The sequence below is a fragment of the Eretmochelys imbricata genome, chromosome 1, assembly GCF_965152235.1.
Source record: "Eretmochelys imbricata isolate rEreImb1 chromosome 1, rEreImb1.hap1, whole genome shotgun sequence".
Taxonomy (NCBI): Eukaryota; Metazoa; Chordata; order Testudines; family Cheloniidae; genus Eretmochelys; species Eretmochelys imbricata.
The window spans coordinates 332,350,060-332,377,390 of NC_135572.1; the positions used below are offsets into that span (position 1 = coordinate 332,350,060).

The 27,331-nt window shown below is 41.2% G+C and overlaps 1 protein-coding gene across 3 annotated transcripts in view; it reads left to right on the forward strand.

Moving 5' to 3' along the window:
• COG5 (component of oligomeric golgi complex 5) overlaps positions 1–27,331 on the forward strand; it is a 310,681-nt gene that overhangs the window by 253,988 nt on the left and 29,362 nt on the right. For all 3 annotated transcript variants that reach the window (XM_077835367.1, XM_077835376.1, XM_077835383.1), the window contains 2 exons: positions 23,845–23,955; positions 26,907–26,969. In XM_077835367.1, coding sequence (XP_077691493.1) covers positions 23,845–23,955; positions 26,907–26,969 — 174 coding nt within the window. The remainder of the gene's footprint in view (positions 1–23,844; positions 23,956–26,906; positions 26,970–27,331) is intronic.

Sequence of the window (27,331 nt, forward strand, 5' to 3'; positions counted from 1 at the left end):
TACACCCATGCAGACCCATCGACTGCAGTGGGATTTGTGTGTATGTAAGTCAAAGCAGAACTTGCCCTGTTGACTATAAACTGAAATGTCAGGATTTTAGTTGTTTTGCAGTGGAATTAAAATTTAGTGTAATGGCTACTAACACTTGATGGTCTGTCTGTTATATAATACCTCTTATTTGTTGTATTTAAATCCTAGTACATGCAAATAAAATTTTCAGTTTGGGACCGTTATTTGGATCAAAATTCAGGCATATTTTTCACAAGTGTGCATTTAAATGGTGCTCAGTTTTGAGCTTGGTTATTGTCATGTCACACATTCCTGACTATTTGCCATGCACTGCTACCTAGTGTGAAATTGGACAGCAGTAGAGCAGCAAGAAACCAACATTTGGAAGTATAGTGATTGGAATTGTAAGAGGAACCATTTTGGTTTTTTAAATATATGTACAATTTTCCCATGAGTTCTGATGTCAGTGTTTTCATACTTTTGTTGCAAATATCAGTTTAAATTTTAAAAAACCTTCTTCCTGCAATAGGAAAACTTTTTATACACAATGTAAGTGGCTGTTTTGGTTACTTACATGTGTTAGTGAGGTATTTTCTTAAACAGCTCTAGTTCTGAAGGCAGATCAGATTTCACTGAAATTCAAGTACTGCACTGTAATGTTCATTCAGTGACAGAAACTTGATAGTGGATGCCTGCTGATACAGTTACACAGCAATTTACTATAAAATACCTCTGCTATTAGGGTTCTGTTTACCTTTCAGGCATGTACCATACTTGAATGGGCTGTAAAAAATTGAAAAGCATTGGTAAATATTTTGGTTGCCAAGTGACCATTTCTACTGAATGCTTTACATCAGGGTTTCCCAAAATGTGGGCTGGGCAACCTCAAGGAGACTGAAGGGTATGGTAGGGGATTGGTCCATGGCAGGTCATGCAGAAAAGCTAACATTTTGAAAATAATTAATACACTTAAATGATTTTTTAAATTGATACACAACATAAAGCCCTATAATGGGGCCTCCCTTTAGAGCCACTATGTTCTGATTTTATAACTCCAGCTAGACTGTCAGTGCATATTAGTGCAAGAAGTAGGTTGCTATAGCCTTTGAAAATAAAACAGCAAACTTGTACCTCTGTATGTGTGCTTGGATTTACCTGTTACAATACAGCACAAGCCACATTAACAATATCACTTACTTTGTACAACACAAAATACCTGTGCCCACATGTCAATGATCTGGACACCAGACATGTCAGCTGCAAATGGGCACCGTGCCTCCCATGAGAATATTTCACGCTACCCAGTCTTTGTTGGAGCTCATTTCTGGCTGAGTTATTCAGAAAGATGGATCATTTTGTGCCTAGTAAAGCAGCATGTTGTTCCAAAGACAACTCAAAAAGGAAAAAAAGAAAATGCAAAAGTATGATAATGTGTGGCTTTACATCAATTGGTTTGAAACCACTCTGTGTTCTGAAGTGCTAGGTGAGAGAGCATGAAGCCTTCAACTTTGTTGCTTTATTTAGCAACTGAGCATCCATCATGGGAAGATAAATCCGAGGAGTTTTGGGGGAACAAACTTGAAACCTTGAAAAATCAAGAGATCTGATTTACTCAAACTGGCAGTATGAGAGAATACTTATGTCCGTCGGGCCTATTTTCTAGTATTTCTACAAACCATGCAACACTGTAAATCGTATACTATACAACTACAGAAAAATCTTATTTTTGCCTACTCAATATTCATATTATCAAAACTTCTAGGACCTGAAGCAGCTACCAGATGGCAAACAGTGCCTCTGTCAAATAACACTGATTCACTTCACACTAGAGTTATGGCTGAGAATGTCTGAAAGCAACAGATTTCCAAACCCAAGATAAACGACTACTTAGCATTTCAGCTTGATGAGTTAGCTGAGGTGCTGCACAGGTTCTAGTGTGTGTGAAGTATGATTCTGATGGTTCTATTGAAAAATTTCTCTCTTGCAAAGGTGCATTAGAACTAGAGCTGTTCAGAGGATGGAAATTCTGTTTTATAAAGGATTTTGAGATTTTGAAATATGGTTTAATTCCAAATTGAAACAAACCCCAAAAATGTCAAAGTTCTTCAAAAGAAAATTCAGTAAAAAAAATTGTTTTGGATTGATCATAACATTTTGTTTCAATTTTGAGTTGATTTTATGTTGTTATAGATATGAGAGAGAGCAGGTGGCCAGAACTGAATATCATATTCCTGGTGAAGGTGTTATGTTTTTCTGTCATTCTCTATACATTCTGATGTTTTGTTTGCTTTTTTTAACACAACTGCTGCTCACTGAGCAGAGTTTTTTAATTAAGATGCTCTCTCACTAGCAAATGTGAAAAATCAGGACGGGGGTGGGGGTTAAAAGGCACTTACATAAGACAAAGCCTTGAATATCCAGACTATATGAAATTGGGACATCTGGTCACCCTATTTCTCACTGATGCTCTGAGTTTGTACATTTAGTTTAGAAACCAGCAATGCATGTAGCTAATTCAGATTTTGGTGTATTTGTCAACACTGCATTTCATTTTCCATTGTGTTTCCCATTCACCTAGTGCTGTGACGTCTCTCTGAAGTTCCTAACTGTTCTTTTATTAGTAATAGTAGCAATATCTAATTTTGATTAATCTAAATAATTTTGTCTGCTGAAAGTTTTTCCAGCATTCTGGTCATTCTTTTCTAGATCATTAATAAATATATGAAACAGTACCTAGCATGAATCTAGTGTAGAACCTTTGAGCTCCCAGTGTTACCCTTTTGCCATGTTGAAAATTGACCCTTTTAGTCTTACTCTTAGTTTTCTGTTTCATAGCCAATTTCTAATCTATGACATCAGATGGCTCCTTAATTTCCTTAATAGCCTCTTGTGAAGGACTTTGCAAAAGACTGTTTGAAAGACTAAATAAATTGTCAACTGGTTTGCCTTTATTAACTATTACATTGGCATGCTATTAAATTAGAAAGGCATGTTTTTTTCTTTATAGAGGCCATGCTGGCTTCTCTTATTCTCTGTGATGGGAGTGTCCAACTTAAGGCCCGCGGGCTGTATATGGCCCACCAGAGCATTTCAGAAGGCCTGTGACCTGCTTCAACACAGTATATTAACGGCCATTTCATTAGCATTTTGTTGTCATGTTTATATCATTTTAGTTTACACACATGTGTAAACAGACAATATTGTACATAGAAACAGCTTAGCTAAATACATACAAAACAAGCTGAACTTAAAATATAAATCAATTCAGGTGACTTTAAATATTATTAAAATATGTAGAATCTGTTTGGCCCACACGAGGTTGTGCTTAGATTTATGTGGCCTTCCTGTGTAATAAGGTTGGGCACCACTGCTCTATCGTGTCCTTTGCGAAGCAATTAAAGGAGTGAACTTCACTAAATTCTTGACTCTTTGCTTTGTTCTGTGTTGACATGGGTTTCCTTCACTAGCAATTCCTTGTGAGGTGTCTCACATGAGATAAAGTACTAACTTGACTCTGAATTAAGAGCAGAAGTACAGATTTGTAGAGTGATCATCCATCTTCACTTGCTAATACCTTTGATAATTCATGTTGGGCGGCTCACTTAGTCAGCCTGGCTGACATCATTGGTTTCCAAAATGATCTGAACTCTTCTCTCCAGAGCTGGAAATAGGAATTTTCTGTCTGCGCACGATAGAGTAGGAAAGTAAATCAGAAAAGTTGGTAGTTGTATTTCCTGAGCACAGAGAGGAAACTTTTAGTCATTTCCTGTTGTTTTAGACTTCACGGAACTGGGGAGCTGGTTGGCAACCATCAGGGACTCATAAATCTGTATCACAGAGAATTTCAGAACCACCTATGAAATTACTTCTTGCAGACCCACAGAAGGGAAAGAGGTGGCTCACCAACCTCTTCATAAGATGCCATAGAGCTGGTAGCAATAACTGCGCTTTTCTAAGACACAGTGACAGGCCTTTCCAGCGACATGTCCCGGTCATGACTTTCCCTAGCCAGGAGCTTAACCTTGGGCTGTCTCTGAAGGTGGAGGCAAACCCAGCTTTAGGAGCAGAAGCCTTGAAAGTTCTCATCCCACTTTGTCCTTAAATCTCTGCAAGTCAGGTTTCTCTTTGCTGCTTGTGAAAAAATGAAAGTGTCACAATCACCTGCTGATTGAAGCTGAAGCAAAAGTGTATTTTTCCAGTTCAACCTCCCGGGGCGCAATTTTCACCAACAAGTCGGCTCATCTACTGCACTGAATTTTGAATGTATTTAAAATGTTGCGATTCCTTTATAATTAAAGTTCCTTTTTGGTAACATAATTATGTGTTTTGGTCTGATTGCAGTTAGACATGTTTCTTGTGTTCGTGGTTCGAACTAGAGGTCTTGGGAAGAGAGGGTGGTGAAACATTTGTCCCTGAAAGGCCAAAAGCTTGTACGTTTTGGAAACCCTGGTCTAAATTCATACCATTGTCAGTATACATGTTAGATAATGCAGAAAAATAAATTCCAAGATCCAAAGATTTTTAGAGAAATTAGATTGAAAAGACCTGTTGGGTTATCTTGTCTGTCCCCTTCCCAGTGCAGGATTATTGCCTAGAGTATTTTTAGATTTTTTTTCTTCATTCTTCCTTCATTTTGAGTGATGATTTCAGTTAGCTCACAGTTTGTGAGTGGTAATGTAAGTACTGTATGTTCTTTTACTTTGGTGCTATTTCTGTTCAGCTGTGCATGTGGGTGGATTAAAATACACTAAGACACCCACCCTTTGCACATAGATAAAATGTGTTGTACTGTGAGCATGAAAGTTCAGTTGCCGAGAGAAGATGTGGTTCTCATGCCTTTTGAACCCAGGGACCTCTTTCAATTATTTTTTTTCGAAAGTCACAATCATCCTGTCAGGCATTGGTATTAATTTAAATCAGAATCCCACTGTTACACCTTCTATCTTATTGTCATTGCTATGGAGGCTCTGGCTTGCTGCCTCCTCCCTCTTCCCCCCTCCCCCTCCCGCACAAGACTTAACAGGCAGGTACAAATTGGCCTGGTGTCTTTTGACCAATGAACAAACAAATAGAATAATTTGCAGAGGCAGAGTTGTAAAAATCAACTCACCCACTTGATTTTCTTGGCAGGTCGAGAGAATTATGCTATCAACTTCTGCAGGATCTAATTTCTCTGATACTTCTCACATTGGCAAAATGTGTCTGTCTTGTCTATGGCAAGGCTATGCAATAAAACTGATCTGCGCTGTTGCTCTGATGTTAGTGCATGTCTTTGAACTCTGTTACTTAAGAATCTGTGAAGCAATAAAACCTTGTGACTGCTTCACTTGCTTCAGGACTTCACTTGCTATCATAGCCAATGCCCAAATGTGGGGCACAATGTTTGTCAAAGAAAGGCCCAGAATGAGGGGCACAAACAAATTATTCATGTGGGAAACTTAATATGCCGCGGGATTCCATCCTTCAGTATAAAATTCTTTCTATAACCTCAGTTTAGTAGTTCTTTATTTCTGGTATAAACGGTAAATGTGAGGGAGATGCCAAGTTTCTGTGGAACATATATAATATTGGAACCAGGACTGGCTCTAGGCACCAGCAAAGCAAGCATGTGCTTGGGGTGGCACAATTCCAGGGGCAGCATTCTGGCCACCCTTTTTTTTTTTTTGCTTGGGGCGGCAAAAAACCTAGAGCCGGCACTGATTGGAGCTAAAAGCAACATCACTGAAAATGAGGGATATTTCAGAGGTATGCTCCCTCTCTGTAACTTTCCTTCTGTATCCCTTGTCAGCCATAAGTGACTGAGCCACGATTTTCAACCAACCTATCTAACACAAGTGCATAGTTGAGACCCAGGAAAGAGCACAGATTATACACTCTGGGGTGTTGGTGAGTACTTGGCAACTCAAAATATTGTTGGATTGATAGCACAGGTACCTTGAATAGTAATAGTGTTCCATTGGTTTCCTTAATCCAATACATTTTTATGCCAATACAGTTTATGTAGCATTGGATGCTAGTGCACCCTAATGCCTCCTTTAATTTAATGTCCTATTTTTAGTGAGTTTAATATCCAGATGGACAGATATTCCTCAGCCATCTGTCTATCATTTAAGGTATTTTTAGAGTGCCCATCGCTGCAGTATCTCAACTCCAAATACATTATTTAGAGTTAACAAGAATATGTAATTCAAAGGGAATTCCACTATTGCCATTCTTGAATGAAGTCTTCATTTACCCACAGGACAGGTTTGGCTCAGTGTATTTTCCTGCCATTGCATTTCAGTATTTCTCTAGAGAGACCAGTTCTTGGAGTGAGGAGTATATCTTGTCTCAAAGTCATTCTATCACTGGTCTCCTTACTGAGACTGCCAATAAGATTGCCAGTTAGAGAAACACATTGTGGTGGTTTTACTAAGTGGATACCTGTCCATTAGGAACAAAACTGAGACAATCATTTTATCTCACCTAGTCTACAGACTTGTACTATATTTGAACTTGATGGGCAGGTGAAAAGCTCTGCGTTTCCCTTAGGTAATGCCCTGAACTACAAATGTGGTCTTTAATATTGTTGCAAATTATTAAGCCCTTGCTGCCAGTAACAGTGATTTTTTTTCAATTTCCCATTTTTAACAGGTATGTAGCATTAACACCTTGTTCTTAAATGTCTTTGACCTACTGGCCAGCATTCAGAACCGGTCGTAACAAATTATTTTCTTCCTTTAAGCTTGAGGAGGATATGGACATTTTTATACATTTCCAGAAAATATCTTTTCAACTTTTAAATTTACTGCAAAAAAGCTGATCTTGTCTCAAAGTATGGTTTTAAAAAAAAAAAAAACAACCGGAAAGTAATTACTGAGCATCAATGGAGAAGCCACCTTCCTGCATATCCACCCATCCATTGTCAGAAACTTTTGTGATAATTAGCATCTGATTCTTCATCTCAGTCTTGAGTCAAATATTTGGTAGTCACAAGGTGTGGTATATGCCTTTGGTTAATGTAATTTAGAAAATTCTCATTTTTGGTAATTATGGTAATTACTATAATTTGGTAATTATGGCTTCATTGATCTTCCACAGAGGGTGAGAGCCAATAAAATGGCCTCTGTTATTCCTTTTTGTTTTAAATTTTTAAACGTAATCTAGAATGAGCTCTGCTTTTACTTATTGTGTAAGTATCATTTCATAGAAGAGATTAAGGGAGGAAAATGCTAAAAAGCCAATGTGGAATGCAAAAATAACAATTACTTCAGCTTAAACTCTGAACCGAGAAAGCAACACCATCTTTAAATGGAATTTCACAATGTCATTTGTAAAGGAAAAAGTGTGTGACATGATGAATCAAGGGAATGAAGAGCTAAATATGTGCAGTGGATTATTTTGTTCACAGCCAGAATGCAAGAAGTATTTATACAGAATCTACAATGATGAAAGAACCATGACTGACCCAGAGTTTGTAATGGAAGATTGTGGCTCAGCCACTAAGATTATTAAGGAGAGCAAAAATGTAAAAGGAAAGGGTGATTTAAAAAGAAAATGTTGAGAATAAAAAAGACCCTGGTGCAAGTGATTGGCTTTCAGACTATTCAGTTATGTAACTTCTTAGAAAACAGGATATATGGAAATAAGAGCTTTTTTGAGCCCTTAACTTTAGGTTCAGCAGGATTTTGCTGTTTAGGAAGACATAGGGCAGAAAGTTTCTAGCTTAATAGATGCCCCCTGTTACTTCCCCCTTTTCTGTCAAACAGTTTGAGAAAAAAACAAAAACTAACAAGACTAGTGAAACTTAAAACTGTTGTTGTAGGGGGACCACAATTCTGTTTTCTCCTTTGGGAAATGAAAAAAAGTCTAAGGCCTTGTCCGCACTATCAAGGGTTTACCAGTATAGCTATACCAGCAAACACCTCTAGTGGAGATGTAGCTTGTATTGGCAAAAGAGTTCTTGCTCATTCAGCCCATCAGCTGGTATAGAAGCAGCTACAGCTTCACAGCCCCTTCACTGGGGTTTTAGAGACACTACAGCTGTGGGTCTCAGAACACATCCTTGGCCTATCACTAAACCTCTTATATGCATTGGGGCTGTTGTGGGACAGCCTAGAGCACCCTTTCACAGGTAGCAGAGGGTTCACAGGCTTCCTTGTGCCAGATGATCAGTCCACACCAATCTCATTTGACCACAAGTCTAAAGAAAAGCAAAGGGTCTGGTAAGGCCCTCTATACCCTGGGTTATTGACACCTTGATGCAGTTACAGAGGCTACTTTAGAACATCAACTTTTGCATAAACATTGCATCTGTGGTTTTAAAAATGGTCTCTGATTTTGCACCTGGAGTTTTACATTAACAAACATTTGTGCGCACAAATTTGTGAGTGCTAATGATGTAATGGACACATAACTATCTGATTGTTCCTTTTGTGCCCATTTCCAGTTGTGAACTGTAGGTGGAGGTCCCTTTAAATTTTGAACTATTGGATGTATTTCAGTTAACTTACTGTTTTATGATGTTTTTATCTTTTACACATTTGCTTGTACTGTGCTGATTTCCTGACATCCTAGAATATAGATGTGGCTTGAAATAGGCCTATAATAATTACCTTTAAGTACCCATAGGGTAATCTGTAAGATTTCAGAGTATGTTCATAGATTGTTCTATTAAGAGACATTTGCCATTTTTTTGGATCTGGAATGTTTTTCTCTTGATTCAGGTGGGAGCAGATAAGTTTGATCCTGTATAAAAAGTGCTGTTATTTCCTAGGTGTCATCAGAATGTGATGGTACTTGCAAGGCTTATTTATTACTTCTTCATATTTCAGTTGAGTTGTGGAGCGTTTATAGAATCCATGTTTGTGCTGATAACCAGTTTAAGCTATCAGTACTTATTCATAAGCTTAAGCAAAGGTACATTTATGCAATGCAATAATGACGTAAGGTAATATCTTTCTGCACAAAAAGTGAAGATCCATAGTGTCAGAAAAATTACTGGTTTTAGAATGGTCCTTTTGCTGGAGCAAATTTTATGAGCCCATCAGAGACATTATTTGTAATAAGAACAGGAGTACTTGTCGCACCTTAGAGACTAACAAATTTATTTAGAGCATAAGCTTTCGTGGGTTACAGCCCATTTCATAGGATGCATAGAATGGAACATATAGTAAGAAGATATATATATATACATACAGTGAAGGTGGAAGTTGCCATACAAACTGTAAGAGGCTAATTAATTAAGATGAGCTATTATCAGCAGAAGAAAAAAACTTTTGTTGTGATAATCAAGATGGCCCATTTAGACAGTTGAGCCATCTTGATTATCACGACAAGTTTTTTTCTCCTGCTGATAATAGCTCATCTTTATTAATTAGCCTCTTACAGTTTGTATGGCAACTTCCACCTTCTCTGTATGTATGTGTGTGTGTGTGTATATATATATATATATATATATATATATATATCTATCTTCTTACTTTATGTTCCATTCTATGCATCCAATGAAGTGGGCTGTAGCCCACGAAAGCTTAAGCTCTAATAAATTTGTTAGTCTCTAAGGTGCCACAAGTACTCCTGTTCTTTTTGCGGATACAGAGTAACACAGCTGCTACTCTGAAACCTTTATTTGTAATAGAAATATTGCTAGACCCTTAACATAATGACATAAGATAAATTTCTGGTTGTCACTTTTATTATGTGGTCTTATGAAAGTTAAACCATGTCTTGTATTGTGTGGTATTGAATTAAATGGAATCATGCTTTTTTCAGTTTAAGGATGAATCATTATTCAGGACCTCTTCCAACAATGAGATTTGTCTGACAGTTCTAGGCAAATGTGTCGAGTCCTCTTGTCTCACAATATTCGACAGTGAACTATTGGAATGTAGAATGAAATTTAATGAACTTGCAAACAGTCCAAAACAATAATAAAAGTGACATTTCTGGGGAGGCTTCAACTGGTCAGTGATTGTGCCTCAAGCCAACGGTACCATGAGGCACTATTCTCCCTTCACCCCCAACTTTTGTCTGAGATGTAATTTTTTTAGAGTCCATACTGTCTATTATAAGTAATTGGAAGACATGACTGTCATTGAAAAACATGCATCTATGCTATTTAAATGGTAAAACACACAAACATGAATTCAATATTTGTCACATTAAAAGGATTAAATAATGCAGGCTCAACTATCATGCGCAGGCAAGCTATTTGACACTAAAATAATGTCATAAAGATTATTAATTTAGCAAAATAGTAAAAGCTAAAGATAGCAGTGGGCCTAAATTGGAAGTAATTAGAGGTACATTAGGAAAGAGTAATTAGTCATACTGGGTAAAATTTTCACAAGTGCCTATGTGATAAGTGACTTCAGAGCCCAAGGTTTTGTGCTCCTAAGTAACTTCAGGTGCTTTTGAAAAATTTACTCACATCTTGTATGTTTTCATATGAATTTGCAGTGATTTAGAAAGAGAGATTAGGAGATAAATATTCATATATTTCCTTCATGTTTTCCTGTGCTATCTGGATCATGATTCGCACGACAAATGTGGAATATTTTTTGACGCTCTTGGCTAAAATACAGAAAAGGTGTAACTAGGCATTAAACATCATGGAGTACTATGTACTATATTTTATCTTGCTGGTAGAGTGGACTAAAAATAATACTTTAAATCTAGCATCTAGTTTTGATAACAGGTAGAAAAACAGCATGATTACACAATGCTTGTAGCATTTCATATTATGTGGTTTCATTGGTTTCATATCAAGTTAAACTCTATGATTCACATTGAATTTAAATAAGTAAATTTAATTAAATGTGTATCACTTTATTTCAGAGGCTTTGGAGTTTTCATTATTTTGGAATAGCTCTCACCAGATATCAAGTTAGAGTTTAACAATGTAAAGCTTATTTGCTAATTCAGTTTAAAAATGGTAATTGAAGTACTATAAACTGAATTAATGCATGACTGAATCAATAGTCATTTAAAAAGACAGATGGTAATTAAATAAATTGCTTATGCTTTTTATGTGTCGGTGGAATTCACCCCACTGTAGTGGTCCTGCTTAAAGGCTTTCTGTGTCTTGTAACCCTCTGTGGGATTGATTGAGCAGCCATGTAGAGGCTCTCTGCACTTCCTCTGCCTTGTGAAGGTTGGTTCTAAATAGTCCAGTGTGCGGGAAACCAGTAGAGGCAGGCTGGAGGCAATTCACCTGTGGGAATAGTGTATCACAACAGGATTCATCCTTCAGTGATTAACTTGGCAGGTATGAAGAATTCATTAGATGGCTTTAGTCAAAAGTATCAGCATCAACACAAATTGTCTCTGAAGTCCTCCACAGCTTTCTCCATTTTGGTTCAATGGGGTAAACCTCAGACTGTCAAAACACCAAATGCAAGGGCCAAGATTTTCAATTGTGACTAGTGAATTTGAGTGCCTCAGTTTTTGGGTGCCCCTTATTTTCCAGATATCTTACAGGTGCTGACTTTCAGAGGGTGGGTGCCAAGCATCTTACGAAAATCAGGGTCTCTTCCATGTCTCTCATTTGGGCACCCAAAACCACTAGATACTACTAAATATTTTGTCCAAGAGGTTTTGTTCCAGGGCAAGCAAACAGCTGGAGTTGGAGAGGAATATTTTCTTTTTCCATTAGAGGAAGGCTGCAATCTGCCTTTCTTTAACATCTTTAGGACTGGAGGAAATGAAAGATAAATTGAGAAAAAGCTCAGGTGATTTTAAATGGTCCAGTGTGACTCTTGCCAGTGCGGTATTCAGATCCATTAGCCATGTACAAGAAATCCACTTTCTTCCATTAATTTCAGATCTCTCATCTCAAAAGGAGCGCTGGATTCCCTATCAGTATCTTGAGGTTTCTGAGTCAGTGGAAAATAAATGTTTTCATTTTTTATGAAAGGGTAAAAAAGTTTCTTCTGGAATCCAGACCTTCTACAAGAGAGTCCTATGTGGTGAAGTAGAAACTTATACTGTAGTTTTACATTGTTAGGAGAAATCTGAGACTTGTTCTGTTCTCCATATCTTAGAATACCGGTGGTTTCTGAAAGATTCAGGGTTATCTTTGTCATCGATATATTCATATAGCATCTATTGTTATTTATGGATTTGAGGCTGTTGGATCTCTTCTCACTCTTTCGTTATGAGCTCTTTTAAAAAAAAATTAGATGTGTAAAACTTATTCTCACCTGTCTGGATCCTCATAAACCTTTGGCATTTGAATTTAACTTTTAGCTTTTAAAACTCTGGGAGATTACCTACTCTTTTTGCTAATGGCTCTTTTTGTGGCCAGAACATCAGCTGGGAGAAAGAGTGAGTTGCAGGTGCTTATGGCCAGTTCTATTTATACTGTATTCCACAAAGTTAATATGATTTTAAAACCTCACATAAAATTTTTGCTTTCAGTGGCAGCAGATTTTTCTTATAAATAGATAAACTGATGTCAATAAACTCTTTATTCTTGCCAGGTGTGGTGAAATTACACAGGTCAGATGATAAAAGGGCGTCTTTTGCAAGCACTAAACCTAATTGTAAATCTTCCCAATTATTTATAGCTTATGGGGAGAAATTGAAGGACCTAGCCCTGTTGAATCAGAAGCTCTTTGAATGGATTGTGTTTTATAATAACTTATTATGATAAAGCAGAAGTACAAGTACCAGATGGATTAAGTGCATTCTATAAGAGCATGACCATCAGGAATGTGTCTATTCTTGAAAAATATCAGACAAACAATTGGAGTTCAAGTCATGCTTTCACAGACTATTATGCTCTTGATCCTAGAGCTAGATCAGATGCTCCGCTGGGAGGGCACTGCTTCAGTCTTAGTTTGATTAAGCTCTCTTCAGCACTCCTCCTAGATTATGATGCTACTAGGTAGTCCTTTAAAAGAGGAGATTTGCAGAGGTAGGTTATGATGGAGAAGGAAAGTAAATGGAGTTCTGTAAAAATACCATCTGTGGAAGATACTTGCTTCAAGGTCTTAGCTCTTTAGTACGAGACTGACCGTGCCTCCTTGGTCAGGTTTTTTGACCCTTGAGGGCAGTGGTAGCAAGACAGAATGCAAACTAGCCCCCCCCCCCCCCCCGCCTCACCATCAAACATGGTAGGGACTGTTATTCAGTTGAAATTCAAGTTGAACAAAGTCCTAAACTCTTGAAAAGTTTTATGAGAAGGCTGACTTTTCCTACAGAAAAAGTCCAAATTAATTAGCATTTAGTATAGTGCCAGACGGAGAACTCAAGACTCCACCCATTTAGTAAACTAAATTCTATTTTCATTACTACCTGTTAAAAGCAAGAAATTAATTTTAAAAACCCCATAGGACATACCATTATAGAATATCAGGGTTGGAAGGGACCTCAGGAGGTCATCTAGTCCAACCCTTTGCTCAAAGCAGGACCAATCCCCAATTTTTGGCCCCAGACCCTAAATGGCCCCCTCAGGGACTGAATTTACAACCCTGGGTTTAGCAGGCCAATGCTCAAACCACTGAGCTATCCCTACCCTCCCCCCATATGACAACATAATGCAATTCTGTAAGTTCCTGCATTGTACTACAGAACCTACCAAAATGCAGATTTACATTTCATTCAGTTTGCAACATTTCATTCATTATCAGTTACAGGAAACAAAGTCTCAAATTAGGCAAAAGTTTCTTATTGCATTACTCAAGTACAACATTAAAATGTAAAAAGTTATTCTGAATCAGTTATTGTCTTTTCTTGCACAGGTTGCAGGGTCTTTCGGATTACAACTTTGTCTATTTGTGTATTTAAAGAATTCTTGGCTGGATACTAAGAACGAAAGTCTTACATGTTACTCCAACTAGGTTTTTAGTACTTAATGATTGTGGGGTCATACTTATCTTCTGTCCAAAGGTAGTCTCAGGAATAAGGTAAGGCATTTAGCTGGAGATGTAGGGCTGGATCCACTGCTTATGTTTGGATTGACTTGGTTTGTGTCCCCAGCCTGGTCCCAGGTACTGGTGTATGGCTTTCCCTGTCTGGACCTGGGCTCCACACAGGAACTTGTAGATCCCCTCAGATGTCTTAAAGTACAGAGTGCCTTTCTGAGACTTCTTTAGTGAATGGCAGATTTACCCAGTACTGAGTTGTCAGCCCTCAACTTCTGCTGAATAAGGTCTGAGAAAAAACTTTTCACTTCCAGCCTAGCTTTCTCTCTGAATATTTTTGTGACTACATATTGGCTAGCACAGTTGCTGGACTCTCACCTGTTAATTTCAGTCTCACACTCATTCACATTTTGTTTCCCCTCTGTTTCTTCTAGGAATCTTTAAATGTCTCCTTCAAGAAGCCTTCTGCCCCAGCTGTATGAACACTAGCTCTTCTTTTCCCAAAACCGTTATGTTGTTCAGAACAGATTTGGGTCATATGACAAGACACTCACTTTTTCAGTTAGAATCATAGAATATCAGAGTTGGAAGGGACCTCTGGAGGTCATCTAGTACAACCCCCTGCCCAGAGCAGGACCAATCCCCAACTAAATCATCCCAGCCAGGGCTTTGTCAAGCCTGACCTTAAAAACTTCTAAGGAAGGGGATTCCACCACCTCCCTAGGTAACGCATTCCAGTGTTTCACCACCCTCCTAGTGAAAAAGTTTTTCCTAATATCCAACCTAAGTCTCCCCCACTGCAACTTGAGAACATTACTCCTTGTCCTGTCATCTGCTATCACTGAGAGTAGTCTAGATCCATCCTCTTTGGATCCACCTTTCAGGTAGTTAAAAGCAGCTATCAAATCCGCCCCTCATTCTTCTCTTCCGTAGACTAAACAATCCCAGTTCCCTCAGCCTCTCCTCATAAGTCATGTGTTCCAGACCCCTAATCATTTTTGTTGCCCTTCGCTGGACTCTCTCCAATTTGTCCACATCCTTCTTATAGTGTGGGGCCCAAAACTGGACACAGTACTCCAGACGAGGCCTCACCATTATCGAATAGAGAGGAACGATCACGTCCCTCGATCCGCTGACAGTGCCCCTACTTATACATCCCAAAATGCCATTGGCCTTCTTGGCAACAAGGGCAAACTATTGACTCATATCCAGCTTCTCATCCACTGTCACCCCTAGGACCTTCTCTGCAGAACTGCTGTCTAGCCATTCGGTCCCTAGTCTGTAGCGGTGCATTGGATTCTTCCGTCCTAAGTGCAGGACTCGGCACTTGTCCTAGTTGAACCTCATCAGATTTCTTTTGGCCCAATCCTCCAATTTGTCTAGGTCCCTCTGTTAGGAACATTCTGATCAGTATACTCTTTATTTTTTCCAAGACAAGATCAGACTCTGTTAAAACCAACTCAGGCCATCCCAAGGTCGTACTAATTTCAGCTAGCACTGCTAAAATCATTTCCCCAGTTTTAACATTCTTTCACTAGTGTTGTTCATATTAGCATACTACACGACAAACTACGAGCATAAATGCTGCTTTCTAAATGTTCTAGCAAGTTCCTTCTTGACCATGATGGGAAAGGTGCTCCTCTTGTTGGTCATTGCCCATTGTTCTGCATCTCAGCACTGCTTCTCATGTTTCCTTTAGGTTCCCTTTTAAACCTTACCCTCCAGTTTTGTCCCACATGACTGTACCATATATTATAGCTATTGTCTTAGGCACTTTCGACTTTTTGGTATCTCCTTTGTTTTGGCAACTGTTTTTTCTCAGAGCTCTGATGCCTGTTTCAACACAAATAGTTTCAGGTAGCCAAAAAGATGGGAAGGCTCTAGCACAGCCTAGATCTTAGGGAATGGAATCAATATCTGATCAAAGACGAGTTCCACATGGTTGCCCTGGTAGAAGCATCATGTCTGTCCTAGAGGAAGGCAACAGGCAAAACACTTTGGACCTTGCAGGCACTTACCTGGAAAATAGTCTCATGTGTATCTAAGATGTGTTGAAGAGGAACAGCACTATCAAAGTCATCTCCTGCTCTTTGGTCTGGCATCTGCTCCACGTGTTTTCTTGACATGCTTGGTGGTAATAATAATGGCCTACCTGCATAGCATGGTAGTGAATGTGTTTCTCTAGATAAATAAAGTGGCTGATTGAGGACATCATCCCAGAAGGTTTCAGAAAATCAATCTGTGTGACCACAAGCGTGTTGGAGTCATGATAAACGACCCAAAGTCCCAACGTATCCAGCAACAAATGGAGTATGTAGAAGCCCCGCTAGACACAGATCAACCTTCAAAGCCTTCCTGCCTCAGGACAGGATCCTAGGAATCACCAGTGCGGCAGCAAGGGTAGAAAAGAGACAGCAGCTGACAGTTCATACCAAGCTACAAATATTGGGGCTTATGTCCAATGGATCTTAGTTGTCTCGTAGCATGTCTTCCTAAAGGCAGCTTCAGTGAACCCAGTACAGCTTGGCTTCAAATGTTATTCACTGTGGTAAAGATTTACCAGCTCAGTTCTTCAAACAAGTGATAGTAGTTTACAATCTACAAGGGCTCAGCAAATCTTTCTATTGAAATCAAGTTGATTATTTGAAAGAACTAAAAAAAAATGAATAATTTTGGAAAAATATTGTTTTAAAGCATTTTTTGTTGATGTCTGTCTAGTTGTGCACAACAGTTCCTGAGTGCACGAGTTGCATGTTCCTGCAGAAAGGTTATTTTTCCTGTATCAGTTCCCTCAAGTTAGATTCTTTCATCAAGAGCTGAGGAGCCGTTGCCATGTGGTTTCAAAATGTATAAAAGCCAAACTTCATCAAGTAGAGAAAATTTTAACTATCTGTGTGTCCAATTTTAAAGTTACTTCAAAAGACTCAGCTGATCCTCCAGCAAGCAAAGCTGGATGGGGCAAGTCTAATAACAACTGACTGAAAAAATGCATTCAGTGGAAGGTTTGTTGTTCTTCCCAGATTAGCTGCATTTCCTGCCTTGTTAATGATGATTAAGCACTAAGTGCCTGGTAAAAGTCTAAACCGTAACCTCAGCACACTGATTTACCACCTTTAACTCAACACAAGTCTGTTTTGTTATTAATATGTGAAAATGTTGGTGTCAGAGTAAAATTCTTAAAATCAATCAGGTCTCTTGAAGTTGAAATATCAGGGAGTGAGATGGAAGTGAACCCAGATTACATGGTTGCTCTCATCAGGAAAGAAAAGAACTGCCGACATATGAGGCACCAAGTTTATCTCTGCTAGTCTGAGGATAGGTTTTGGAGGCCAGACTATTTCTGAGGCATTTGGAGAAGGAACTTTTTTTCTCTTTGAAAAGATGTGAGAAACCTCAGTTGAGATGGACTCTTAATTCTGGAGAACTTGGATTGAACTGATTTTGTTGCAAGAAATGATGCTGGATAGGGACTCAAAACCGACTAGTTTGTAATGCTATATCACTACATACTTGCATGTGAATGAAAAGTTGCCTAAAATTAATATTTGTAGGATGTTAGTTAAATACTGGCTAATTTAGTCATACCATGTGTCGTCGTGTAGGTCACCTCCCTCACACCCCCTTATGGCTTGCCTCAGTCTCTCCTTCAAAAGACTTAAACTCCACCCAAACTCTTTGCATATTTAGCAACTTAGAACCCTGGGGCTGGATTTTTTAGTATCACAAAATATTCAAATAAAAGTTCTCAAATCCCCATTTAGTCCATACCCCCAGACTTCTTGCTGGGGGTCTTCCAGGCCTTCTCTGGCTGGAGCTGTTTCCCTGAAAACTCAAGGTTCCCTGCTAGAGACTACTTACTCTCATCAGCCATTGACTGTGCTTGTTCTTTTTCAAGTGCTTGCTCATGTCTACTCCATTGTAGGTGTGTGTGCTCGCCACATGCACCTGTGCCAGAAGTTTTCCCCTCAGTGGTATCCTTAGGGGACCGGCTCTGGCGCCTTCTGGAGTGGCGCATGTATGCCGCGGTATAACGGGCACTGCTGGCTTCCCCCCACTCTCAGTTCCTTTTTACTGCCAGTGATGATGCTGGAATGTCTTCTTGCTTCGGCAAGCTGCTTTCCTACTTTGTCACAGTAGTGGTTTGATTGTATATAGATTTTTTAAGTAATTTAGTTAATAGTTCCCTTAGTGTTAGTAGAAAATAGTTAGATAGTCCCCATATGGGACTTAGCCTTGGAATGGGGCATGCCCTGGTTCCCAGGCTTCAAACCTTGTAACTGCTGCAAAAAATCCATGCCAGTCAGCGACCCCCATAGAAGCTGTTTGAAATGCTTGGGGGAAGCCCACATGAGTGACAAGTGTCGCATTTGTAAAAGCTTCAGGCCACGTACCAAGAAGGCCTGAAGGCACCAGCCTCAGAGCCAAGAGTTCCGACCCTGCGCCAAGCACAGCGGCCTTGATGTGGAGTATGCTGCCAGCACCGATATCCAACCAGTGCTGATGCTTATCCCTGGTACCGGCTAAGAAGCAGAGAAAGGGACAGTAGGGGATGTTCTCTTGGAACCCGTAAAGCAAAGGAGAGAGCTGGAGGAGAGCAAAGACCTGCACGGGGCAGCTCTTCGCCTCCAGTTGGTGGCCAGGCTCCAGTGGCAGATAAGCTGTCAAGCCTGGCTTGAAACCCGCCCACCACCCTGGGTAGTGGCCGAGACACTCAGCAGCTGGCAGTGCCGTCTACACCAGAGTCCTTTCAGGATGCTAGGGACATATTGTCCCTTCCGGAGCCGCCCACCCCAGCCTCGGAGGTGCCCTGTTCGAGGGGCAAGCCTGCCATGGGACCCTTCTGATGGTGTCCATCAGTGTGGTACCATTCCCTGCTCTGGGGAGTGCCCCAAAAGCGCTCGCCCGAGCAGCACCACTAACCCCTGGATACGGGTTCATTTATCTGCCAGAGTTCCCAGCGTCGGTCTCTGGACTCTAGGCAGCGCTCTTCGGGCTCGTGGCATTGAACGTTGGTGGTTGGGCGCAGACCTGCGGAGGTGCACCGGTCCCCAGAGCCTCGTGCAGGGAGCATCCAAGCTGGTCTCCCAGTTCAAGGCACCATTCCAGAGGATCCAAATGTCGGTCCCCGGAGCCCCATCACAGGCCACTGGAGCGCCGGTACGGATCGCCGTGAATGTGTCAATGGTCTCCAAGATGTTGATCTCTCGCTCCCCGTCTACAGAGTGGCAGTGCTGTCTAAGCGCGAGGTGTAGATTACTGGGATATCGTCGAAGATCTGCCGAGTGCTGTCACAGGTCACCGGAGCCGTGGCACCGAGAGCCATCATCCCCCGTGCACAAGGGAGTGGCAAAAATTACTACGGCCCTGTGGCAAACACCCTCCTCCCTGCCCCCAATCACCAAATGGGCAGAAAGAAAATACATTGTTCCTGCTAAAGGATATGAGGATTTGTATACCCACTCTGCCCCAAGCTCGTTTGTGGTGTCCGCAGCCAGTGAGCACGATAGGCAGGGTCAACCAGGTTCAACACCAAAAAATAAGGAGGCGAAGAGGCTCGATCTATTTGGTCAAAACATTTATTCTACTTCAAACCTCCAACTGAGGGTGGCCAACCATCCAGCCCTGCTCAGCTTATATGACTTCAAAATATAGCAGTTGATGGCTAAGTTTGCTGATTCTCTGCTGGAGGAGCCCAGGAAAGAATTCCTGGCTATCCTCGACAAGGGCATGGCAGTGGCCAGAGCAAGCCCTCCAGGCGGCCTTGGCTGCTGTGGACTCTGCAACCCAGACCATGGCTTCGGCCATTTTGTTGAGGTGGTGGTGGTCTAACCCAGCGATGGTACTGGAAGGTGTGCAGTTCGCAAGCCTGCAACCCAGGGTCTCACTAATATCGGATGAGTCTGGTCTCGGGTGGGGGGCACATCTGGGCACACTGAGCACACAGGGCCTATGGTCCAGGGAGGAGCTCGCGCTTCATATAAACTTCAGGGAGCTGAGGGCCATTTGGCTGGCTTGCATGGGGTTCCTTCCCCACCTCTCCGGTCGGGTGATGCAGGTGCTAATGGACAACACGGCCTCCAGATTCTACGGCAACAGACAAGGAGGAGGCAGGTCATCAGCCCTGTGTCAGGAGGCCCTCTGTCTGTGGGACTTCTGCATCCAGCATGCGATCCACCTCACCTTCCTGGTGTCAGGAACACACAGGCAGATTGTCTCAGCAGGTCCTTCTTCTCTCATCACGAGTGGTCTCTTCACTTGGAGGTAGTCAGAATGCTTTTCCTGAGGGGGGGACTCCCCGAGTGGACATGTTCACCACCAGACAGAACAGGAAGTGTCATGTGTTCTGCTCCCTGCAAGGCCTTGGCGCAGAGGCTTACTTTCCGATGCCTTTCTCCTGTCCTGGTCTGGGAACCTGCTTTACGCCTTCGCACCTATTCCACTAATCAGCAAGGTCCTCTTCAAGATCATGAGGAACAAGGCCTGGGTCATCATGATTGCCCAGCTTGGCCACACCAACATAGGTTCGGCATGCTCATGGATCTGGCCATAGTGCCCCCGCAGAAGCTTCCCATCCGCCCAGACCTGCTGTCAAAGGACCATGGTCAGCTACTGCACCCAAACCTTGCATCACTCCATCTCAAGGCTTGGATGCTGCTGGCTGAACCTGGAGGAGTTGGCCTACTCTAGTCAGGTGCAACAGGTTCTCCTGGAGAGCAGAAGGCCCTCGACAAGTGCCACTTACCCGGCAAAGTGGAAGCAGTTCTCTTGCTGGGTAGTGGAGCGGAATATCTCCCTGATCCAGTCGTTGCTGCAGTGCATTCTAGATTACCTGCTTCACCTAAAGCATCAGGGTCTCGCCCTTTCCTCAGTCAAGGTTCACCTGGCAGCCATATCGGCCTTCCACCCTCGAATCCAGGATAGGTCATTTTTTTCATATGACATAACGGCTAGGTTTCTGAAAGGCCTTGAAAGACTGTTTCCACCAGTCTGGGACCTGGTTCCTCAATGGGACCTCAACCTGATCCTTTCCAGGCTCACGGGCCCACCATTTGAGCCTATGCCTTTGTGTTCCCTTTCCCACCTGTCATGGAAGGTCGCATTCCTTGTAGCCATTACCTCAGCAAGGCGAGTCTCTGAGATTAGAGCTCTTACTTCAGAGCCCCCATACACGGTGTTCTACAAGCTTTCCTGCTGAAGGTGGTGTCGCACTTCCACGTCAACCAGGATGTTTTTCTTCGCGTGTTACATCTGAAGCCTCACACAAATAACGAGGAGAGGAGCCTGCATACTCTGGATGTTAGGCGGGCGTTGGCTTTCTACTTAAAGTATACCAACTCCTTCTGCAGGTTGACTCAACTCTTTGTTGCGGTAGCCGACAGGATGAAAGGTCTTCTTCCAGTGTCCTCTCAGAGAATTTCAGCTTGGATCACCACCTGCATCTGCACTTGCTACAAGTTAGCACAGGCTGTGCCTCCTCCAATAGTGAGGGCTCATTTGACAAAGTTGCAAGCATCTTTGACAGCTTTCCTGGCACAGGTCCCTATCCAGGATGTACGCAGCGCTGCAACATGGTTCTCAGTGCACAGGTTCACGAATCATTATTCTGTCACTCAGCAGGCCAGAGATGATGTTGGTTTTGGCAGAGCTGTGTTGCAATCGACATGTCCATGAACTCTTACCTGCCTCCGGTGGTACTGCTTTGGGAGTCACCTACAATGGAATGGACATGAGCAAGCACTCGAAGAAAAGACAATTATCTTTTTCGTAACTGGTGTTCTTCGAGATGTGTTGTTCATGTGTATTCCATGACCCATCCTCCTTCCCCATTGTCGAAGTGTCTGGCAAGAAGGAACTGAGGGTGGGGGGAGCTGTTAGCACCCCTTATACCACAGCATACGTGCGCCACTCCAGAGGGTGCCAAAGCCGGTCCCTTATGGATACCACTGAGGGAAAAACTTCCGGCACTGGTGCATTGGGGAGCACACACACATACAATGGAAAGGACATGAGCAACGCATCTCGAAGAACCCCAGTTACGAAAAAAGTAACTGTCTCTTTCTCTCTGAGCATCCCTCTCTCTCTGCAGCTTCCTGCTGCCCTTTGTAGGGGAAACAGGTGAACCATGTTCAAGTGTGACTATTTCCTAACTAGGGTTGGCTGGCCCCTGGCCTTAAAGAGGCAAGTCAACCTGTTACACCATGCATTTGCTATTTTGATGTTTATGTTGCGTTCTCAAATCCTTAGAAGAACTATGAGTTAAAGCAATATTCTTTCATTAATGAAGATTTATTGTTATATCATTTTAAGAAGTGTTCTCTTGTTATGCTTGTGCTGGATGTTTTCAGAATGTTTTTTAAATTTTTACTCATGTATATATTTTTGACTGTCTACTTTCCGAGCAGCTATGAGTAGGTTGTTTGAATAGATTTCAGTAAAGGTCACTTACTGTTTGTTCTGGGGTTTTAATGCCTTCTTGCTGGAGGATCTTAAGCGTTGGGCTTATTTCTCTGGGACTTTAATTGAGTATAAACTTATGCCTTGGAATATATGTAGGTGATAACATTCATAGCTCAGTGAAGTTTTGTATTAATAGTATTCCTGCTGTAATTGCTTGGCACTTTTTTTTAAGATTCACTCAATCAACCTAAACCAGTATAGTTCTTTTAACAGAACGTTGTGTTTCTGCACCTTACTGGGTGTATAAGAAAATTTCTAGTTATGTTTCCAAATTTGACTTTATTTTAAATAGTAAACATTCCCTGTGATATCCTTATGGGACCATAGTTAAATGGTCATATGTCTGATACTTGTATTTTATGATTTCAGCATCATTTGTATGACCAAGAAAACGTCGCTCGTGTAATTTAAATGTGAAGGGACAGTGTTCTCTATTTTGGAGTAAATTTCGATTTTGGTCTATGGTGATTTGTGCAAGGACTCCCTTTAATGTTAGGAATAGCACATGATAACCTCTCTGTAGCAGAGCGCAGCTGGCCCTCCTGGCTCCTGCCTCGATTATGCTCAGCTAAAGTTGCTCATAGACCCTGGGGTTCAGGAACCACTGGTGCTTTTCTTTACAAGTTTGTGCTCCCACCACCTTCTCACCATAGAGCATACAAAGCTCTAGGTTCCTTGTGTCTGAACCTGGGAGGGAAGGACTTTCTCCCTGCCTGCACTCCTCCCTCCCACCACCCTGGCTTCCTTCTTCCCAGCCTCTTATATAGCCCTGGGCTAATTGGGCTGGCAACTGGCTCTCATTCCCCAATTAGGGCAGGTTCTTTCCAGCCAGCTCCACTTTATTCACTTAAATGGGGCTGGCATGGCAAGGGGCTGATTCTGCAGTCCTTCTGCTCAGCACCCTGTCACACTCTCCTGTTCTTTTTGTTTGGTTTGATTTGTTTTTTTTGTAATTCATCAGATTTATATTTCTTTATTTGAACTACTAATGTGTAATGTAATTCTAAAAGCGTATTTTACAACAAAAATCTGCATTTGAAGGGAGAAGCTTGGCTAGTGGTCAGAGTAGGGAACTGGGAGACTGGATACCAGCATTCTATTTGCTGTTTTGCCACTTACAGTGTACCTTTGACAAGTCACTCTAATTACTGTCTGAGATTATGGAGATGGGCAAACTGCTGAGACCTTGTGTCTCCAAGTGGATTGGTTTGGCCGCACATGTTGGAGGATCAGAGGAAGGAGATAGCCCTTGCTCCCTGCTTGTATGAGTCTTCTGGGACCTGGGGCTGAGTGAGTGTGTGTGTGTGTGTGTGTGTGTGTGTGTTATATGTATGCATTTATATGTCATGGGTTAAATGGAAGATATTGTCTTCTACAAATGAAATACTACTTCATCTGCTGTAAATAGTAAAGACTACACTCAGCTTAACTAATTTTACTTTTTAGGTCTCACTTCATTTCAAGAGAAAAGAGTTGACTTTCTGATAATACTATTTTTAAAATCACTTGCTTATTTATTTACTTAATTCAGCTGTCCACACAAGGAGATGCCAGCCAAGTGATTGGACCCCTTACAGAAGGACAGAGAAGGAATGTGGCTGTAGTGAATTCACTGTACAGGCTACACCAATCAGTGCTGAAGGTAAGTTTTTAGCGATACTTAACTTCTTGCCATTAATTTTGATTACGTTCTTTGCTTTTTCTTAGACTTAGTCAGCCTTGCATTGATGAGAATTCATACAAATACATTTTCAAGATTATTTGAAACATAGAAACAGCATAGAACAAAGTTTGTGATTTGTGTATAAATGAGGCTTGTGTTATAACTAGTGAATACTGTTTGGTGGATTAGCATAGGTCTGCTTTTCATCATACATTTTTTGCCTTCTCTGTGTATTATGTATCATTTTACCTGTGACGTGGTAAATTAGGAAACTGTCAAAGAACTGGATAGAATATAGATTTTTCTCTTGAATTTAGGTGACTAAACTATCAACTGAGTTTGCTGTGATAATTAATAAAAAAACAGTTTGGTTTTCAGTGACATAGAACAATATTTAGAATGGAACAAATGTTCCAAAACCCTCCTACGCAAAAAGGCTAAGGGGCTAGGACCTGCGAGATGGGAGGGGCCAAGAGTTTGGGCTGCAGACCGAACCTGAATACCGCAATTGAACAGCCTCTTAGCTCTAGCCCCACGGGTGTCTAATTGCAGTGTAGACATACCCAATAAAGTTTACTGACACAGTGCTGACTATGGTTACACAGTCAGTATAAACCAGAACAAACTGCATTCACCATTGTATCTGCTCAACGTGATAAAATCTTGGTCTGAATAGACACATGATCATGAATGCCTGACTGCGGACGCTGACTTGAGAAAAAAAAAATAATAAAAAGGTTCAAAAAGCATATAAAACCTGTATGGGTTTTGCAGACAGGTGTAGATTAACTCTGATGTAATGAATCTAGCGTGCTTTGGTATTGGAGAGAGATCTGATGTGATTCATTCTTAACTGTGAATTTAATAGTCAATACACTATTTTAAATTAGATAAATATAACATAATGTTAACTGTAAGGAGATTGGTAGGATGTTTCCAGGTTTGATTCTTGACATCTAGTCCAAATGGTACTGTAGCTGGGATTTGAGCAATTATTTAAAGTGGAAGATTTTAACTTACAAGGAATTCCTGCTATTATTTACAGCTGCACAGTTCTCCATAAATCCCACACACATCAGTAGGAGAACAGACCACTTACCTTTTATCATGTTGTGCGTCTCTTATGTCAAGCTATAAATCTTGGAAATTAGAGATTTCAAAATGAATATTTGGCATAAGAAAAAATTAAAGGTCTATCCAGATGTTGTTGAACTGATGGAAATCGGATTTTTGGCTTCAGTGGGAACTGATTTCAGAGTAACAGCCGTGTTAGTCTGTATTCGCAAAAAGAAAAGGAGTACTTGTGGCACCTTAGAGACTAACCAATTTATTTGAGCATGAGCTTTTGTGAGCTACAGCTCACTTCATCGGATGCATACCATGGAAACTGCAGAAGACATTATATACACACAGAGACCATGAAACAATACCTCCTCCCACCCCACTGTCCTGCTGGTAATAGCTTATCTAAAGTGATCATCAAGTTGGGCCATTTCCAGCACAAATCCAGGTTTTCTCATCCTCCACCCCCCCACACACAAACTCACTCTCCTGCTGGTAATAGCCCATCCAAAGTGACCACTCTCTTCACAATGTGTATGATAATCAAGGTGGGCCATTTCCTGCATAAATCCAGGTTCTCTCACTCCCTCACCCCCCTCCAAAAACCACACACACAAACTCACTCTCCTGTTGGTAATAGCTTATCCAAAGTGACCACTCTCCCTACAATGTGCATGATAATCAAGGGGGGCCATTTCCAGCACAAATCCAGGTTTTCTCACCCCCCACCCCCATACACACACAAACTCACTCTCCTGCTGGTAATAGCTTATCTAAAGTGATCATCAAGTTGGGCCATTTCCAGCACAAATCCAGGTTTTCTCACCCTCCGCCCCCCCCACAAACAAACTCACTCTCCTGCTGGTAATAGCCCATCCAAAGTGACCACTCTCTTCACAATGTGTATGATAATCAAGGTGGGCCATTTCCTGCACAAATCCAGGTTCTCTCACCCCCTCACTCCCCTCCAAAAACCACACACATGTCTCCAGCTTTCACCCTGACCACACCACACGATCCATCATCTACAGCCAAGCTCTGCGATACAACCGCATTTGCTCCAACCCCTCAGACAGAGACAAACACCTACAAGATCTCTGTCAAGCTTTCTTACAACTACAATACCCACTGCGGAAGTGAAGAAACAGATTGATAGAGCCAGAAGAGTTCCCAGAAGTCACCTACTACAGGACAGGCCTAACAAAGAAAATAACAGAAAGCCACTAGCCGTCACCTTCAGCCCCCAACTAAAACCCCTCCAACGCATTATTAAGGATCTACAACCTGTCCTGAAGGATGACCCAACACTCTCACAAATCTTGGGAGACAGGCCAGTCTTGGGAGACAGCACAAATCCAGGTTTTCTCCCCAACCCCCTCCTCAGACGTTCTTGTTAAACCCTGGATTTGTGCTGGAAATGGCCCACCTTGATTATCATACACATTGTAAGGAGAGTGATCACTTTAGATAAGCTATTACCAGCAGGAGAGTGGGGTGAGGGGGGAAAGAAAACCTTTTGTAGTGGTAAACACCCATTTTTTCATGGTTTGTGTGTATAAAAAGATCTTCTGTACTTTCCACAGTATGCATCTGATGAAGTGAGCTGTAGCTCACGAAAGCTTATGCTCAAATAAATTGGTTAGTCTCTAAGGTGCCACAAGTACTCCTTTTCTGATTTCATATTGTTGAATTTTCTAACTTTTAAAATCTTGTCCATCTATAACACAGTTGTTCATTATTTATAAATATGGCAAACTTTTGTTTCAGTAATGGGAATAGCTAAATATGTTTTCAGTCCAAACAAAATTCTGGGGTCATTAATCATTCACTGAGCTTTAACTAGTTTAACAGTTATTTACATATTTCAGGTAGTTTCCAGCCAGAGTTCATTCCCAGCAGCTGCTGAACAAACTATAGCTACAGCCTTAAAGGTAATTGAATGTCAACATGCTATAAAGTTATATCAAAAGTTTGTTGTATTTGCCATACTTACAATGGGCACTGTAACTTACTTAACTTGTGAGTTTTGTCTTGTTCTGGCATTTTTTTGTCAACGTGGACCTTACTTTCTGGCCAAAATATTCATTCATTTCAAATTCTCTGTAATTTGTACTTCCTCTAACTATTTGCGGATGAAGAGGCTATTTAGATTTAAGTAGTATTTGTATTTGAGAGTTCTGATATTCTGATGATGCTTGGAGCCCATACATCCGCTTTGACAACAAATGTATTTCCCTTCAATCTTCACACAACAAGCACTGGATCCTCTACTCCCTCTTTCCTCACCAGTTTG